General features: G+C 44.4%; 1 protein-coding gene across 3 annotated transcripts; it reads left to right on the top strand.

Moving 5' to 3' along the window:
• The first annotated feature begins 1,008 nt into the window (after positions 1 to 1,008).
• Positions 1,009 to 16,068, top strand: CDCA7 (cell division cycle associated 7). 3 transcript variants are annotated; one of them, XM_039495619.1, is made up of 10 exons: positions 1,009 to 1,182; positions 5,403 to 5,525; positions 5,929 to 6,039; positions 7,389 to 7,637; positions 8,052 to 8,129; positions 9,071 to 9,259; positions 9,785 to 9,925; positions 10,157 to 10,306; positions 13,217 to 13,353; positions 13,724 to 16,068. In XM_039495619.1, exons 1-10 carry the CDS (start codon positions 1,117 to 1,119, stop codon positions 13,752 to 13,754), a joined length of 1,275 nt encoding a protein of 424 aa, XP_039351553.1. In that variant the 5' UTR covers positions 1,009 to 1,116; the 3' UTR covers positions 13,755 to 16,068. The 3 variants fall into 3 exon arrangements, with proteins under 3 accessions (XP_039351553.1, XP_039351555.1, XP_039351556.1); XM_039495622.1 differs by lacking the exon at positions 1,009 to 1,182 and adding an exon at positions 1,301 to 1,373; XM_039495621.1 differs by lacking the exon at positions 5,929 to 6,039.
• Positions 16,069 to 17,865: the final 1,797 nt, after the last annotated feature.

Raw genomic sequence — 17,865 nt, 5'->3', positions numbered from 1 at the left:
ATTATTCACTGACATTAAAAAAATGTTTTTGAAAAAGTATTTCTTGACCCTTCTTCACTGCATTTTCTCAAAGTGCATATTTTTCATTGAAGCTTGTGTGATCCACAGAACGTGCAGGGTATCTGCTGGAAGAAGACTTCAGATACTGTACAGCACCAACCCTGGGCACAAACTTCAAATCCAACAGGACCCAGAGAACACTGTGAAGCAACCCTTTTTCTCTACATCAAATTGTATGGAGGATTTTCGATTTCCAGAAAGTGTTTGTTAAAATAATTACAATCCTTCCAAAATGCGTTGTGGTTAATGCAAAATATTGAAAATTATTCTGCTTAGTTATTCCTCACCATCTTTTTATGAGTAAACATTTATTCGTGAGAAAAATACTTTAAGTTCACTTCAATCGTCTCCTCGTGCAGTAAAAGATGCGTGCAGTAAAGTCTTAACTACTCGCGATGCATGGGGCATAAACTTTCAGGTTTCCTGTGTGCTAAAGAGCCATGGACTGAAGTGGTTTTTCATCATCTCTCTGCTAGCCATGCATGAATGGGCCGGAGCAGGAAACGTGCATATACTGTTGGTTTCGTCCCATAACACACTCGTTTGTGGCTTCCAAACGCTCTGCAGGGCAGCAGGGTCAGTCCTGCCCCCTGTGCATTGGCCTGACCCCCTCCCATAGGCACTGGGGACTAACCACCCAGAACCCACGTGCACGAGGGACGAGCCTGCAGATGGCTCTGCCCTCCCCCTATGCAAATACTACCGCTTTGCTAAAGGGAGCATTTCGCGCCACAGAATTAGGCCCTTACAGTACCACAAACTCCACTGCAGGAAAAAAATACTAGAAGATGCCTTCGGCCCCCTCTTTGCATTCCTCAGAGCCCTATGTTGCTCTCTGCACAGGGGGCAGGCTGTCTATTGCACGGGGGAGCAGTACGGGGTCCCCTCCTAGAGGGGTGCTGCCTGCACCTTCCAGGACTCCGGCTCCAACGCGGGAAAGGTGCCCCCAGTCCCCGCCCCCCTGATAGTCCCGAGCTGGTTTGGCGCGAGCTTGCAGCCTCCTCCCGACCTTCCCAGTCCAGCGCACGCTGCCTGGATCGCACCGGCTACCCGACTATGACTAGCCGTTACAAGACCCGCTTGCGCCCTGCAGCTGGTAGCATGGATCCCTTCGGCATGCGAGTGAGTGGCGGATGGGGGCCCAGGGCTGAACGCGCGCTGGAGGAAGGGGGTGTGTGTGCAATGAATTGTAGGCTGTGGAGGACTGGGGTGTTGTGTGTGCAATGAATTGCAGGCTGTGGAGGACGGGGAGTGTGTGTGTGCAGTGAACTGTAGGCACTGAAGGAAGGAGAATGAGCGGGGCAGAAGGTGCGGTGAGTTGCACGCGCCGGAGGAAGGGGGCAGAGGGTGCAATGAGTTGCACGCGCCGGAGGAGGGGGGCTGAGCGGGGCAGAGGGTGCGGTGAGTTGCACGCGCCGGAGGAGGGGGGCTGAGCGGGGCAGAGGGTGCAGTGAGTTGCACACACCGGAGGAAGGGGGCTGAGGGTGCAGTGAGTTGCAGGCGCCGGAGGAAGGGGGCAGAGGGTGCAGTGAGTTGCAGGCGCCGGAGGAGGGGGGCTGAGCGGGGCAGAGGGTGCAGTGAGTTGCAGGCGCCGGAGGAAGGGGGCAGAGGGTGCAGGCGCCGGAGGAGGGGGGCAGAGGGTGCCCTGAGTTGCACGCGCCGGAGGAGTGGGGCTGAGCGGGGCAGAGGGTGCAGTGAGTTGCACGCGCCGGAGGAAGGGGGCTGAATGAGGTGTGGGGGGATGCAGTTAGTCGCACACGTTGGCGGATGGGGGCTGAGCAGGGCGGGCTGGCTGCAGGCGCTCAGGAGGGGCGGGAGGTGCAGTGAGTTGCAGACTCTGGAGGAAGGGGGCTGAGCAGGGCGGGGTGCAGGGGGCTGAGCAGGGCGGGGTGCAGGAAGCTGTAGGGGGAAGTGGGGTTGGCTGCGGGCGCCGGCTGGATGTGGCGGCTGGCGATTGAGCTTTCGCTGGGGTGGCGGCCCAGCAATTCCCGCCCCCGCCTTACCACAAACGCACGTGGCGCCGTGGAAACACGCCGCGACACCCTGTTGTGCGGGGGTGGAGGATGCAGCTCTCCGGCCCGGCTGTCCCTGCAGGTGGGGGCCGTGGCGGCGGCGCTCCGACAGCGGAGCCTTCGGGGCAGTTTGCGCCATGGGTCCGCCTGGACCCTTCCAAACTCGCGTCGATGGCGGAGAGCCCCGTGGCCCGGCCGCACGAGGGACCCTCCGGGAAAGGTGGAGGTGGCAGGCAGCCCTGCCGCGTGTCCCGGCCGGCCCGCATGTCTGCGCCCCGCCCTGTGCTGCCTCCAGGCTCGGCGGCGCCCGCTCCAGCTCGCCTCCCCGTGCCGCCAGGCTCTGCTCTCCGCTTCTGCCCCAGCCGCTCAGCCCTGCTGCTCGGCCGGCCCGTGGCGATCTCTGCCCTTCAGGGGTTGCTGCCTGGGGTCCCTGAGATTTGCGAAATGCAAACAAGGTCTTTAGGCTCTCTCCCCATCAAAACAAGGGTGCAGGGATGCAAAGCCGCGGCCTTCCCAGTGTCTGGGGTGGGGGAGAGCTTTCCAGGCTAAAGCCCTGCGGATTGCTCACTGGAGGAGAGCCCAGTGTCCCCAGTTCCCCACTGTGTTGGGAAGAAATACCTCCAGGTTAAAAACTGTTCTTTATAAAGTCTCTCCGTGTCTACTGGATTTGTTTTGCACTAGTGTGGCTTCCCTGGTCTTACTCTGCATCTTGGTGCAGTGTGTGCCACTTGTGGTTTATAACAGTGTAATTAACCACATTGCTGTCAAACAAGCCCTCACTACTGTGAGATGGTTAAAACAAAAAGGATTTACAGTGAAGATGGTCAGGTTCACTTCCCTTTCCCATAGCACTGCAGCCCATGTTGGGGTGACCTGGTTGACACTCAGTAGGGTTCCATCTTGTGGTGTAAACGGGACCTAATTGATCTGTCTGCAAAGTGTGCTTCAGGCACCATTTGGGGAGACAGTTGAAACTCAGGTCCCTTCAAACAAAATAGTGTGTTGATTGTTGTGGACTTTTCAGGCTGTCCTATGCTTATCTAGTGCAGTGTCTGCTCTGCACCACAGAGAGTGTAATGTAGGTTTTTATTGGAATGCTGCTGGTCTTTTTAAAAAAAAAAAAATCTTGCCCTTGGGGTTTTGTAAAAGGTTCACATCTGAGGCCATGGCTACACTGGTGCTTTACAGCGCTGCAACTTTCTCGCTCAGGGGTGTGAAAAAACACCCCCCTGAGCACAGCAAGTTACAGCGCTGTAAAGCGCCAGTGTAAACAGTGCCCCAGCACTGGGAGCGCAGCTTACAGTGTAATCCCCACGGGGAGGTGGAGTACCTGCAGTGCTGGGAGAGCTCTGTCCCAGTGCTGGCGCCGCGACCACACTCGCACTTCAAAGCGCTCCCGCGGCAACGCTGTACAGCTGCAAGTGTAGCCATACCGTGACTGGATACTGAGCTGATACCTACTTTGCTTTGTCTCTGCAAACCTACCTTTACTGAAAGACAATAGGGTCTCTAAAGAGTGGGGTTTTGGTGGGAGTGCAAAATGTCTAATTGGGGTGGAAGCATACCACATTGGAGGATGATTAATAGAGTAAAAACGACCAGAAGTACTTGTGGCACCTTAGAGGCTAACAAATTTAGTAGTCTCTAAGATGCTACAAGTACTCCTCATTGTTTTTGCTGATACATACTGACACGGCTACCGCTGTGAAACCTGATTCCTCCTTCCTGTCCTTGGTAGTCCATCGATCTGATGACAAATCTGTGCAGATCATCTATTGTTGGTCTCATGGTGTGCCCTCTGATGACTATACAAGCCTATTCTAGAGGTGCACATTTTGCTGCAGATGGTGCATGGGAAGTTCGCGGTCAGTGGGTTGTGCGCTGCTGGTGTCTGTGATGTCGTTCGCGTGCCTCTTGTAGACGCCGGCAGCGGTCTTCCTCAAAGGCGCTGCAGGTATCTATGACTGTTGCGCGCCACTTTGTTCTGTCGCTGGCGGCGTCCTCAAGGTCCCTAGGTTTGATACTGCTGTACAACCTGATTAATAGAGTGTTAAAGGAAGAAGTTTTAGGCTGGTTTACACCTAAAATTTGGGTTGACTACCTATGTCCCTCAGGGATGAGAGAGATGTTGTTAAAGTGACCTAAACTCCAGTGTAGATACTGCTAGATTGACAGAAGAATTATTCCACTGATCACTTTTTGGTGGGGGGGGGGATTAATTACAAAGTGATGGAAAACCCCCTTCCATTGCTGTACCACATGTTTACACTACAGTGTTGTGCCATAGCTGTGCTGCTGTAGCGTGGACGTAGCCTTACCTTCTCCATTGATAGGATTAGAAAAATAGTGGCTATGATCCAGGTGGAAGCAAATAGCTGTGTCTAATTGTAAGGAAAGAGAGAGATTGGTCTACATGTTGGTGCAAATTTCAAACTCACAACTGGGGGTAATAGTTTCTACAGTTCTGTTTGAAATTAGATTACTGTCTCATGGCTCAGGCAAGAATATGCAATATCCAGCATGTGCAGAGAGCACATATCTTTAAACCTCTGTGTTGCTACATTTTAAAGAGATTTCTTAAATATTTTGGGCTCAATGAGGTTGGCCTATGAATTTCTAGTAGCCATAAGAGTTCTTTCAGCTTGGCATGAGCCACATCAATCACTGGTCACCGTGCAGTAACTGTTGTGTGGTGTAGTGTGTGTAAATATTGGTAGAGATATGGGTCTCCATTTACAACTCAAAATCTTGAACCATATTTACTGAGGATATGTGAGGTTCCCAGGAAAAGGATAAATTTAAAGGCCACCAAAAGATAAGACATTACTACCCGATGATGGTACCTAATGAAATAATAAGCCATTGTCCCTAAAGAAGCAGTTCTGGTGTTCCTTTTCTGGGTTTTTTTATGCTTTAAAGAAATTTAGTTGATTAGTATTTGATTTCAGAAATTAAACTACAAGCTAAAATGGTGATTTTTAAGATTCAACATAAAGTAAAACTTGAAGGACTTTAAAAAGAAGGGATGTGACTTATTTTGGTGTGATTTTTCGCAAAAGCTATTTTGTCAGAAGAAGAAGAAACATTTATAATATCCAAGGATAAATCACTTACGTGAGTGACCAGAAATGCATTAGAGCAGAAACTACTTGGTTTTAATTTGAGAGCTCTACTCTTGTCTCTTTTCAGTGCTGATGTTGTACTGAATGGATACAAGTGTACTGCACATCTGAAAATACAGCCACATTAGGCTTTATAAACACACATTTAAAAGCCAGTGTACTGTAGTATATTTCACATTTTAATAGTATTGTCATCCTCCCCTTGCAGCAAGCAGACCTTTCAGGAAAGAAGAACTTCATAGCATTCCGAAATATGAAGTTGATCCCCATGGAAACGTCATCATCTGATGACAGTTGTGACAGTTTTGGTTCTGATAATTTTGCAAACACCGTGAGTACAGTACATGAATAAACAGAACTGAATGTGCTGTGTTGATGTCCCAAATGCTTCATGTATGATTTAAAACTGCTTGCTTTGCTTACATTTCTATACAGTAGCTATGAATCTACAGTATGCACTATAATTTCATTTCACTTTTTGCTTGTGCTTCTAGGTAGTAATTGTTAGAGGCAGATTAGCTATTTATTCTATTCTTTGAAATGTCGCTTAAACTAACATGCCTGATGATTTGCCATAACAGCTCTGCAACCATTTGTAAATCCCTGAACCATTTGGTTTTCTTTGTTACAATAGCTATTCTCTTGTAGTGTACTTGTAAATGTGATTTGCTGTCTGCCTGGTTGATGAAAAATAGGGTCTTTTTTAAAAAAAAGTGTTTTTATTCTTTTTACAGAAACGAAAGTTTAGGTCAGATATCACAGAAGAACTGGCTAAAATTTTTTGTGAGGACTCGGATGATGATTCGTTCTGTGGTTTTTCAGAAAGTGAGATTCAAAATGTATTGGTGAGATACGGAAATTAACTCACTAGTTTTGAAGTTGAAGTAATTACTAATTACTGAAATGTTACTAATTACTGAAATGTTACAGCCTCTAGGACACTTGCCAGATAACTTTTCTTAATTTTAAAATCGCTAGTACAGATTGAAACATTGTTTATTGGCCATCATTTGCAGGAATCTGTGAGCTAGCATGACATGATACAGGTCTTCATGGCACTTGTGCAGCATAACAGGAAACAGTACAGGAAATTCTACACATTGTAGGCAATGTAGAAATAGCAATAGATAGTAGAATTTCCCTCCTTCTACCTTTAATCAACTGCAAAACATTATAGCAGGCTTATGGCTTAAAAATAGCCCAAAGTAAATATTGTAGAGAGCAATATATTCATAGTGCATGTTAACATGGGTTATTGGAGTATAATGTCAAGGGATGTCCAGAGAAAAGAGTAGGTGCTCTTCTTGTGGAAAGAGTACACATCTAGGTTATATAATAAATAGTAGAAAGAGAACTAACAGTGACAAAGCAGGCACAGATATTCAAGAAAAGGGCAGGGACAAGCAATAACAGCATGAAAATTGGTGAGCAAGAACCACATATCAAGCTTAATACAAAATTATAGAAAATGGGATTGTCATTTCGAGCCTTGACAAGTAGAAAAAGAAGTACTAATGGTCCACAGCAGGGTGTCTGTTAGACAGGTAGTCCTAGATGGAAGCAACTTTATTTTGGTTAAAGTAAGAGAAGATGTGTCACCAAGTGGATAATTAAGCAAACAAAAAAATAATATAACTGTCTTCATTGGCATCACTGGTAAATTCTCATTACAGTTGTGAACAGCATCAGAATACTAAGCTGATAAAATGCTTGATTTGGGACCGTAATTGTCTCAATGGCTACTTGAGTTGGGGCTGTATTTGTCTCACTGGCTAGTCCTGTGAGTAAGTTACAATTTGCTAGTGATCTTGTTTCTGTAGCCATTGAATTCTTTGTAGTTTACAAACTTAGGCCTGACCCTGCACTGAGAACCATGATTGGGAATTTGTACTCCCATGTGGACTAACTTGCAGGATTGGGCCCTTAAAGCGTACCAACTCAAAGGACATTTTTCTCTGAAATATTTTTACTAACTAGACTTACGAATGAAACTAATCTCTATCTTTCTGTGTATTTGAGCACTCTGTAAAACCACAAAACTTGTCAGGGAGTTTCATGGGTAGTAGTGCCCAAAACTTTAAAAAAAAATACCGACCTGGATTTCAGGTTGGTGTCCTTCTTTTAAATAAACTTGTCAAACTAAACCATACAGCAATGCAGTGTCATTCAGAACAATAATATTGGTTTTTGATAGAAATTGGAGCCAGACTCTAAGGAAGATGATTTATGTGCTAAGGAGAAGTTGCAATACAGGAGACGTGAGACACGCTCGATTCCTCTGAAAGTGGCTATGAAGTTTCCAACTCGAAGGTCTAAAAGAGGGAAGAGCGAAATAGCATCACCCCCTGAAATACAACCATCTGCTCTGGATTCTGACTCTGAAGAAAAAGGCCCCAAATTCTTAGAGAAAAGAGCTTTAAATATAAAGGAAAACAAAGCAATGGTAGGTATGCAGGAAAGTTCTTCAATTAATTTTTCTCCTTGACTTGTAATCTCCATGCAGTTCTCTTCTCTTATACAAGTTAACATTAATGGGAGTGATGTGACTGCATTAACAGAAATGTAGAGCCGTGATACTGCACATTCACTGGCACATGAAAAGCCACATACTGAAATAGGTTCTTCAGCAGATATCTCTGTATTCTGAAGCCTTATTCCATGTTTAGGCTGGCAGCCTATTAAGCCTAAGCATCATTTTCAACTCACTTTCAGGCACCAGGATATAAAAATAAGACATAAAAGTAATATTCAAAGAATATGACTGTAATTGTGCTTCTAGGCAATTGCCCTAATCTAATAGCCTATAATAGCACATAAACTCTTTTTAAAGACAGTATGTTTTTCTTTTTTTCCCTAGCTTGCAAAACTAATGGCTGAATTAAAAAATGTCCCTGGTATTTTCACTGGCGGAAGATCATTGTCAACTACCAGCCCAGTAAGTAGAAATTTCTGTTTGTCTGATACTTCAATCATCTGAGTGTATCTACTTTTGATTTAAAAAAACAAAAACCCTTTCAAATAAAAAGCTTCATAGACCAAGTAAATCAAAGTCCAGTTGTTCAGAATTTTATTACTTGTTAAAACAATCCTAGTTGTGCAATTCCCTTTTGATTTGCCGTTCTATAAACTATATTGAGTCATAGGCACCTGGAAGTGTCCATATCAAAGGCAAATTAAAGCCATAAAACAAAACAAAACCCCTTTCTAAATACGTATTTACACAAATAATGGAGAAAGGTGGGGGGAAGGGCTTAAGGTTCAAAGGTCAGGTCTGAATGTCATCCACAGTTTGAAAGTGCTTGAATCCAGATTCTGGTTTGGGCCCGTCTATATGTTTTAGGGCTGCAATATCAATCTACTTAAGGAGGCAGCATGTCTCAGTGAGTGGGTCACAGGATGGGGAGTCAGGAGTACTTGGATTCAACTCCTGGTGTTACCAATGACTTGCTTGTATGACCTTGGGCATATACTTTTCCCTTGCTGTGCCTCAATCCCCCATCTGTAAAATGGGGATAAAGACAATATGCCTTTCTAAATAAAACATGTTGAAAAGTACTATTAAAGTGCTATTTATTTGACTGATTATGAAGGTACTTGGAATCCTACTGAAAATATATGCTTTTCCATAAAACAGACAAACATGTCTAAGCTCATTGAGACTCTCCTATGTTTACATAAGTGAATTGCATAAGTGCCTTATATAGGCACTGACTGTTGCTTGGGGCTTTGTATGTTTCTACAGGTTGTTGACTGGCAAACATGAATTTACCAGCAATGTAGTAATTGTACTTGGTTTTCCATACTAGAAACAACGTTATTTTGTTTTTGTTTGCCTTTAGGGGCAAAGGGCTTTGTTTAACTAATTTTTTCTTCCAGCGACCAAAACGGGCTCCAAGAAGCTCATTTCCCCAAAACGCTTTAAGGAGGAATCCAGACCGAATTTCTCGGCCTCACACAAGATCCAGGTCCCTGATTGATGGGCCACCTACTCCTTTACAAGAGGAGGAAGAAGATGACAGGTACAGCTTAGTGAGGAGAAGAAAGCTATCTGATGAATACTCAGAGGTATGTTTAATGTGTTGGCCTTTTCCCCAATTAATGTTCTTCTGTAAATTTTAAAAATATAATTCAGGATTGGTTATTCAAGTAAGTTCAGCTTAAGCCTGGTTGTTGGTCTCTTTGGCGGAGTTAGCTCTGCATGAGCTTCTGTCTGGTGTTCCAATCCACACTGAAGCTAATGGGAGGTATGGGAAAAAATGGAGTGTGTTGCACAATTACCTTTTTGTTTTATTTTGATTATCAGGATGGAGGAATGGTCACTTTCTCCACTGTAGTAGGAGCTAAAAAAGATCAAATAGCATTTGATTTTTGTTCTGTTACATTTCTAGCACTAAAGCTAGAGACCTGGATTGAGTTTTTCAAAGCATCACATTAACTCAATACTCGTCCGCTAACTCTAGTGGAAGATACACATCTAAATCCCTTAGACTGCTTTGAAATTCTCTGCCCTTGTTTGTGTGGGGTTTCTGCTGGCAGTAATGTTATGACCACAAAATAAAACGTAGATTTTGATTCTTCCATACCCTCCAGCAAGAGATTCGAACTCCCAGGAGAAGTCGCCCTGGTGCTATGGCTCTTCCTCACATAGTGCGTCCAGTGGAAGAAATAACAGAGGAAGAGTTGGATAATATTTGTGAAACTGCCCGAGATAAAGTATATAACCAGGTGATGGTAAGTGTATTGCAAATCAGAGAAATGCAGATTGTGTACGTTAGGCTAGCTTTCTCTTTGTTTGCACCCTCGTTTGGATTGTCCTTAAGAATATCAAGTCTTGGAAGAAGTACTAATGCAAAGACCCAAACCACGTTGCGAGGAATGGGTTGGTTGTTAAATGTGCTGTCTTGTTAACTAAACTACCTCTCTTGGCTTTCTTGTCCCCTGAACACCTGTTTGTTGTTGTAGGGATCCACTTGTCATCAGTGTCGCCAAAAAACTATAGACACAAAAACAAACTGTCGTAACCCAGACTGTGTAGGTGTGCGAGGTCAGTTCTGTGGACCTTGTCTTCGCAATCGATATGGAGAAGACGTCAGGACTGCATTGCTGGATCCAGTAAGATAATTTAATGTGGGCACAGGGTTTATCATGGTTACTATAGCGGGAGTCCTGTTCATGGAGCGATGAATCGTAGTTAATGCTGAAGATAGGATGTTGGTGGGTGAGCTATGTTTTAACGCCTTTTAATACTGCCTTTTAATGCTGTATTGGGAGTTGGGAGAGTCAGGGTCCAGTTTCTTTGCTTCAGAGAACATTTATACACAGGGTACGTCTACACTACGGGATTATTCCGAATTTACATAAACCGGTTTTGTAAAACAGATTGTATAAAATCGAGTGTGCGCGGCCACACTAAACACATTAAATCAGTGGTGTGCGTCCACGGTCCGAGGCTAGCGTCGATTTCTGGAGCATTGCACTGTGGGTAGCTATTCCGTAGCTATCCCATAGTTCCCGCAGCCTCCCCCCACCCCCCTCCTTTGAATTTCCGGGTTAAGATCCCAGTGCCTGATGCGGCAAAAATCATTGTCGCGGGTGGTTCTGGGTAAATGTCGTCAGTCACTCCTTCCGCTGGGAAAGCAACGGCAGACAAGCATTTCATGCCTTTTTTTCCCTGGATTGCCCTGGAAGATGCCATAGCATGGCAATCATGGAGCCTGTTTCGCCTTTTGTGACTGTCACCGTATGTGTACTAGATGCCGCTCACAGAGGCGATTCAGCAGTGGCACACAGCTGCATGCTTTTGCTTTTGCATGATAGCAGCGATGGTTATCAGCCATATTGTACCATCTACCATACCATAAATTGGTAATAAGATGGGCATGGCTACCAGTCCTTTTGCACTGTTCCATTTGCTGCTGTCATAAGTGCCCCTGGCTGCTCTTAGCCAGGGGCGCAAAAGCCAAAATTGGGAATGACTCCCTGAGTCAATCCCTCCTTTTTGGTATCTAAAAATAGAATCAGTCCTGCCTAGAATATGGGCAAGTGTACTAGAGAACCACTGTATCAGAGAACCAGAGAGCACAGCTGCTCTGTGTCAGATCCTGCATAGATTATGAGCTGTATGCTATTCACAGGGGGTGCTCCTGCAACAACCCCACCTGTTCATTCCATTCTTCCCCAGCCTTCCTGGGCTACCATAGCATTGTCCCCCACTTGTGTGATGAAGTAATAAAGAATGCAGGAATACTTGTTAGTGAGAAATGAGTGGAAGGCAGCCTCCAGTTGCTATGATAGTCCACATAGGACATTAAGGAGTGTGGAGGAGAGGAGCCCAGCATCCTGCTGCTAGTCCAGGGGCAATTGAATCTTTTCTTTACACATGAAGGGTGGGGGCTGATGAAGCTCAGCCCCCTGTTGCTATGATGATGATGGTTATCAGCCATATTGTACCATCTACCAGGAAAAATTAGGGCTAGGCGCCCTTGATCGACCTGACCGATGCTAGTACGCATGGTTACCAGGCCTTTTGCACTGCCCCATGTGCCAATAGGCTGATGATGACAATGGGTATCAGTCTTATTGTACCATCAGTCACCCATGGCGGGGGGGAGCAAGGATGTTGGTGTTGAGTGCTGCACCATCGCGTCTATCTGCAGCATTCAGTAAAGATAGGGTGACATGTAAAAGAGTCAAGACAGGATTGTTTTCCCTTTCACTTCTGGGGGTGGGTGGGGGGGTGCGTAAATTGCCTAGCTATGCCCTGACCCACCGCGGACACTGTTTTTGACCCTAGAAGCATTTGGAGCTCAGCCAAGAATGCAAATGCTTTTCAGAGACTGCAGGAACTGTGGGATAGCTTGAGTCCTCCAGTCCATGAGCGTCCATTTGATTCTTTGGCTTTCCGTTACGCTTGCCACGCAGCAGTGCGCTGAGTCCCTGCTATGGCGTCTGTCTGGAGATATTTAAAAAATGATTTTGAATTTCGTCTTCTGTAACGGAGCGCTGATAGAACAGATTTGCCTGCCCTTACAGCGATCACGTCCGCATCGTCCATGCTGGAGCTCTTTTTTTATTTTGATTTCGGACTGCATCGCCACCCGTGCTGATCGGAGCTCCACGCTGGGCAAACAGGAAATATTCAAAAGTTTGCGGGGCTTTTCCTGTCTACCTGACCACTGCATCCGAGTTCAGATTGCAGTCCAGAGCGGTCACTGGTGCACTGTGGGATAGCTCCCGGAGGCCAATGCCGTCGATCAGCGTCCACACTAACCCTAATCCAATATGTTAATACCGATACTAGCGTTACTCCTCTCGTTAGGAAGGAGTACAGAAACCGGTTTAAAGAGCCATTAAAATCGATATAAGGTGCCTCCTAGTGTGGACGGTTGTGGCGTTAAATCGGTTTTACGCTCCTAAAACCGGTTTAAACGCCTAGTGTAGACCAGGCTCCAGCGGCACAGCTCCAACAGATTGCGAATGACTTGTCCCTGAGCAAGGGTTTCACAAATTCCCGGGCCGTTAAAGTTCCCCTTGCCACTCCTACCTCATGGTACCACGTAGTTCCTGTAGCTACTATGGTAATAACTATCAATTATGGAAGCAGTGCACTAAAGCATATTTTTGAACTTCAAGCTATTGAATTCGCAAAACAAAGAGGTTTCACTTTTGTCTGGCTTTAGTGCCTGTGTTGTAGGGAAAAGAATGTTGCCTCTCATCCTACAGAAAGCTACATGCAGGAGTTCAGCCAGCTGCCTTGGACAGAGAGAATTGTCACTATGTTGGATCTGGAAGGGAGAGAGGGGAAAATTGGGGTGCTCCTTATGGCTCCATTGAAAGTACAGAAGATGCCTACCACATTGTAAAACTTATTCTTTACTCGCAAATACTAGCATTTGTTGGCATCTCTTGACAGCATTTGTACTAGCATGGAATTGTTTTGAGCAAGTGCCAGAGAGGGAAAGGGGTGGGGTGAGGAATCTCTGAGATTTCAGTTTCTTTAAAAGATGTCTTATTTTTTCTTAGAGCTGGCGCTGCCCACCTTGTCGTGGAATCTGCAACTGTAGCTTCTGCAGACAGCGGGATGGTCGGTGTGCTACTGGTGTGCTGGTTTATTTGGCCAAGTATCATGGCTATAACAATGTTCATGCTTACTTAAACAGGTAATTGCTATTTTTTTGCATGGTCCAGTTTTGTGGGTTAGGCGAGGGTCTGAAAGTCAGGAATGGAGAAGTCCTGGCTTCGCCACTGAATTGCTTGGAAGTCGTAGGTAAATCTCTCTAGGCTCAGACCTGTCATCTGTGAAATTGATATGATCTCAGAAGGATCTCAGGGGAATTAATTGTTACTACTTACTAATGTGTAAAGTGGGATACAGTGTAAACACTCAGTACTTATTCTGGCAGTGAAGTTTAGTTATTACTTATTGCCACAGCTTCCAAACTGTATCTAAACTGAATGGAAATCAAATTCTTTAATGGATCAATCTGCTTTTCTTGAAACTAAAACTGGTTTCCTCTTTGTATTTTGCAGTCTGAAACGTGAACTTGAAATGGAAGATTGAGGTTGTGATGGGTTGTCAGGGGCACCTTTCTGTAGTCATGTGCTCTTTCATCCATGTCAGACTTCATGTGCAGTTAATTGTTCAAACAGCTGAGAGTTTTAATCCCAGGATGATCAGCATTTTCTTTTTTTCAGGTAAAAAGGGACAAAGATTTTCCAGGATAGTAAATAGGTTTTCCACAAATCATGTTGAGTCCTTTAAATATTGTTGGATAGGCTCTTTCTTTCCCCTTCCTGTTCTTACGCAGTCTGGCTAGCATCCACTTTTTTCCTCCCCTTCCTCCCTGGAATGGGAAGTGAGACTTGACTTGGCTGTAAACTGTTAGTGTCTTGTTCACACAGTTGCCCTGGCTGCAGTTTTTATCTACAGTTAACAGTTATTGAAAATGTTAAATGCATTTAAGCTATGAATAGCTGTGTTTCTCATGGACCCAAGAGGAAATGTAGATGTTACTCCTTGGCCTGGTGAAACTGGTTAACTTCTGTCTCATTAAAATTTTAAGATTATTTCAGGAAGAGTAACAGTCGCAAATAGAAGCTGAAAACTTTTACGCACGGTGATAGAGCTGCTTTAAAATTAACACCACCAAAATCATCACTAGTCCCTCAAGTTTAAAGAGGAAAAACTTACTTGAGATTGTTAAAAATTCTTTACAATGCGTAGTTTCCAGCATTTGGTTTTATAGAGGGCTCAGACGTGCAAAACAGTGGGGCCAAAAATGCTGCATCAATGAGGAATTAATATAAATGTTTAAGGTTTCCAGAGTGTGACAAAATGGGCAAAAATACAACTGAAAGACTACTTTTGAGTAATCAGAAATCTTGATGGGCTCTCATGATACCTTCCTTTGTGATGTGAGCCTGGAACACTGCTGAACGCTTCTAGGGCAGCTGCGCTTTTCCTCACTGAACTAGTACTGGTGCAGCTCCACTGCTAATAGCAATGGCGGCGATGATAATGTGGGTTGCCAGCAGTGATGGAAAATGACTGCACCTTGTTTATATTAGTGTTTCCACTATTGCTGCCAGTAGCGATGCTGCATCAGTGCAAGGTGAATAGTGAGACAGTACTGGTATGTAAGTGCGAGACCTCAATTTGGCATACAGGCAGGTCAGTTTGAGAAGCTTATTTAATCAGTCACAAATGAGGTTGCAAGATCAAATGTAATAAATCATGTACTGCTTTTAGAACTTTATGGACAAATGGTCTCTAGCCATTTGGAACTGGAGCCTGAATTTTCATTTATTTTTTTAATAAAAATAGTGGTTTCAAAGCCCATCGTTAGGCGGGACCGTGTCTTGTACAAAACACATCTAGCTATGTAGCTATCTAGCTAACAAAGTCTTTTAAAAAGAAATTAAATGCCCTGACTGATGGGGTATTAAATGAGACTTACAACCCTTTTCCCTAACGGCTAAAGAGTAATAGTCTAGGAGTGCAGATGTAATGGTTGAATATATTTTGGTAGCATTCACACATGCTGTTGCCTGCTTCTGAAAACAGTCTAGCTGTATTCCCACTTAAAGTGGCCTCAGCCTAGCTGTAGAAAGTTATTTTGCATGACATAATTAATGAACTATAAGTACAGCTAAAAGCAAGGACTTAATGTTGAAAAGATCTAGTGTGCTGCATGGATGAGACCACTGTATACTCAAAGCAACGGAAAGAGCACTACATCGGCTGAACCTGTACAGTTAATGAAGACTTGGATCTCATTTATAATATTACATTCTATCCCAAGTTGGATTTGTTGAGCCATAGCACTAGATATGGTCTTGGATCTTTCCGCTAGTAGGATATTTTATGCAACAACTTCTTTCTCTAGCGGTTTTTGCCCCTTACCACAATTCAGCACCTCATACTGCAGCCAGGAACTATAGAAAGCTAGAGTGAGAGTCTTCAAAGGCAATTAGGCATCCAACAACTCCCACTGTCATTGTGTATCTCTGAAAATCTCCATCCTCTGAATGTTTTCTTTTAATTATGTCAAAGTTTGAACTGATGTATAGTCTATGGTGGATAACACTCTCATCCTAAATAGAGTGAATATTTCCTTCCTGGTCAAAAATCTAAGGTTGATCTTTCGCATTTCATGAAGAGGGAACTTTGGGAATATATGTGTTGTGATAATTCAGATGACCTTCTAATTGCCATACCTGCCTTTGGGTTGCTAAGCTGTGTAAGTATTTCTGAAAGGTTGGTCCTTAATTCCCACCTTAAACATGTCATGTGAATAAATGCTGTAACTGGGTCATCTGATCTATGAAGTACTTTTGTACAAAATTTTATTTTGATAATAAAAGCTTTGCCAAGAGTTTCTGTCACTTTTTTGTTAACGTTCAGTCTTACTTAGGTTGTCTTGTGTGCACTTGCTTTTTTGTTGTTGGGTTTGCTGGTTGGGTTAATGTTTATGCTAAAGTTTACTGCAGAATTAAAGAAAAATATCAACTAAATACATGGCCCCAAGTACTCATTCTCAAAACAGAACTGCTTCCACTTTCTATAAGATACCAAGTGTAGCTATTGATGTGAGAGCCATTTGATTAGAGAAGTCTTCCTAATTATACATGCAGTGACATTGCCCCCAATGATGCAGCTTCCCTCATGGCTTGTATATAAAGCTGCAAGTTGCATAAACTCTGGTCCTTAAGCCAATACAAGACTTGGCTTTGTGTACTGTAGTAGAAGGTGACATTGTTTTAGTTTGTATGCAAAAGACTAGTATTGCTACTTGTGTATCAATTGCTAGACAGTTTAATTTTAAGTAATAGTGCATTCGTACAGTATGCATCCAGCAGACAGGAATATACGAGTGCTGTACCAGAGCTGGGCACTGCTCATTAGTATAGTGTTTCCCCTCCCCAACACGAGTGAAACTGGGCCCAGTATAGAAAGAAGGGGAATGGGAATAGCTGCAATTGCAGTGACACACCAGGATGAAGGAACATCTTTTATTGGACCTACTTCTGTTGGTGCGAAAGACAAGTTTACACAGCGCTCTTCTTCAGGTCTGGTGTGCTACGGCACGCTAAAAGTTCCATGCTGTGTGTTAACCTACCAGTAGGTCAAAGCATACTATTGAACTTACTCTGTGCAGTACCAGGGTCCACACAGCCAATGAGAAAAGCCCAGTACGGTGCTGTAGATTTACCCCTCACCTTGCTGTGCGCTAATACTCTGGGTAGATGTGCCCTGTTACTCACTTTAAAAGTGACATCTTTCCACACTCGCTGCAGCACATATTAAAAAGTTGTAATTAAGTCTGTGCCAAGCTAACTCAGTTTCTTCACACACCCAGTGTTCCGTGGGTTCCTCCTTAGTTTTTAAATGAAATGTCTACATGTAAGTGGAGCCTCTTAGTTTTGTTGTATAAACTGGGCATTCATACATGTTTCTTAGCATCTCTGTCACTGGAGATGGTGCTCACAAAAATAACAGGACTCTCTGGTTCTGATGCTTTCAGAATGAGTTCCAGCTATATGTTCCCCTTGAATGTCCTGGGGAGTGCCTGTAAATATTTTAATTTATGGCTGTATGGATTCTTAATCACTTCACAGTTAAAGTTGCATTTGTTTTTGACAGTGATGCTGCAGTGAACATACAAACACAAACTGAGTATCTTGTGTTTTATTTAGTTACTAAGGTCCAGCTCCACAAAAGTAGGGGCCATTGTGGTACTCAAAATGACTTCTCAGCTGCTCCCTGAGCCTGTCCCCAGCAGCAGGCATGTATAAAGTCACCTAAGCACTGACCATATCCCACAGCTAATGAGGTGCTCATAGCCCTTGCGAAAGCCAAAGCCCCACAGGCTCTGAAGCAGGATTCTCAGACTCAGTGTTCCCCTTGCCTATCTTGTCAGGCGTGAGCTGTGTCACCCAGACTAATGATTAGGGCACTCCTGGGGTATATGTGGAAGATCCAAAGTCAAATCCTGCTCTGACTGCTCTGATACTGGGGCTTGAACCCAGGTCTTCAAGTAAGTGCCAGAACAACTAAGGTATTGTGGGGTAGGTCCCTCTCTCTCCTGCTGAAGCTTTTCCACTTAGCACTCTTTATACATTCCATGGGTGGTGTACCTGAGCCCAATAGGCCTAGTCTACACTGGGGTGTG

Source organism: Mauremys reevesii, linkage group 11 (genome assembly GCF_016161935.1).
Source record: "Mauremys reevesii isolate NIE-2019 linkage group 11, ASM1616193v1, whole genome shotgun sequence".
In the NCBI taxonomy this organism is placed as follows: Eukaryota; Metazoa; Chordata; order Testudines; family Geoemydidae; genus Mauremys; species Mauremys reevesii.
The sequence above is the reverse complement of the archived record's forward strand: the minus strand, read 5'-3'. Positions and strand labels throughout refer to the sequence as shown.

Excerpts from the sequence above, each read along its gene's own strand:
- CDCA7 (XM_039495619.1), top strand. The coding sequence starts at position 1,117 with ATGACTAGCCGTTACAAGACCCGCTTGCGCCCTGCAGCTGGTAGCATG. Across the intron at positions 1,183-5,402 it reads TGGATCCCTTCGGCATGCGA|CAAGCAGACCTTTCAGGAAA; the intron begins GTGAGTGGCGGA and ends CTCCCCTTGCAG. Across the intron at positions 9,926-10,156 it reads AAGTATATAACCAGGTGATG|GGATCCACTTGTCATCAGTG; the intron begins GTAAGTGTATTG and ends TTGTTGTTGTAG.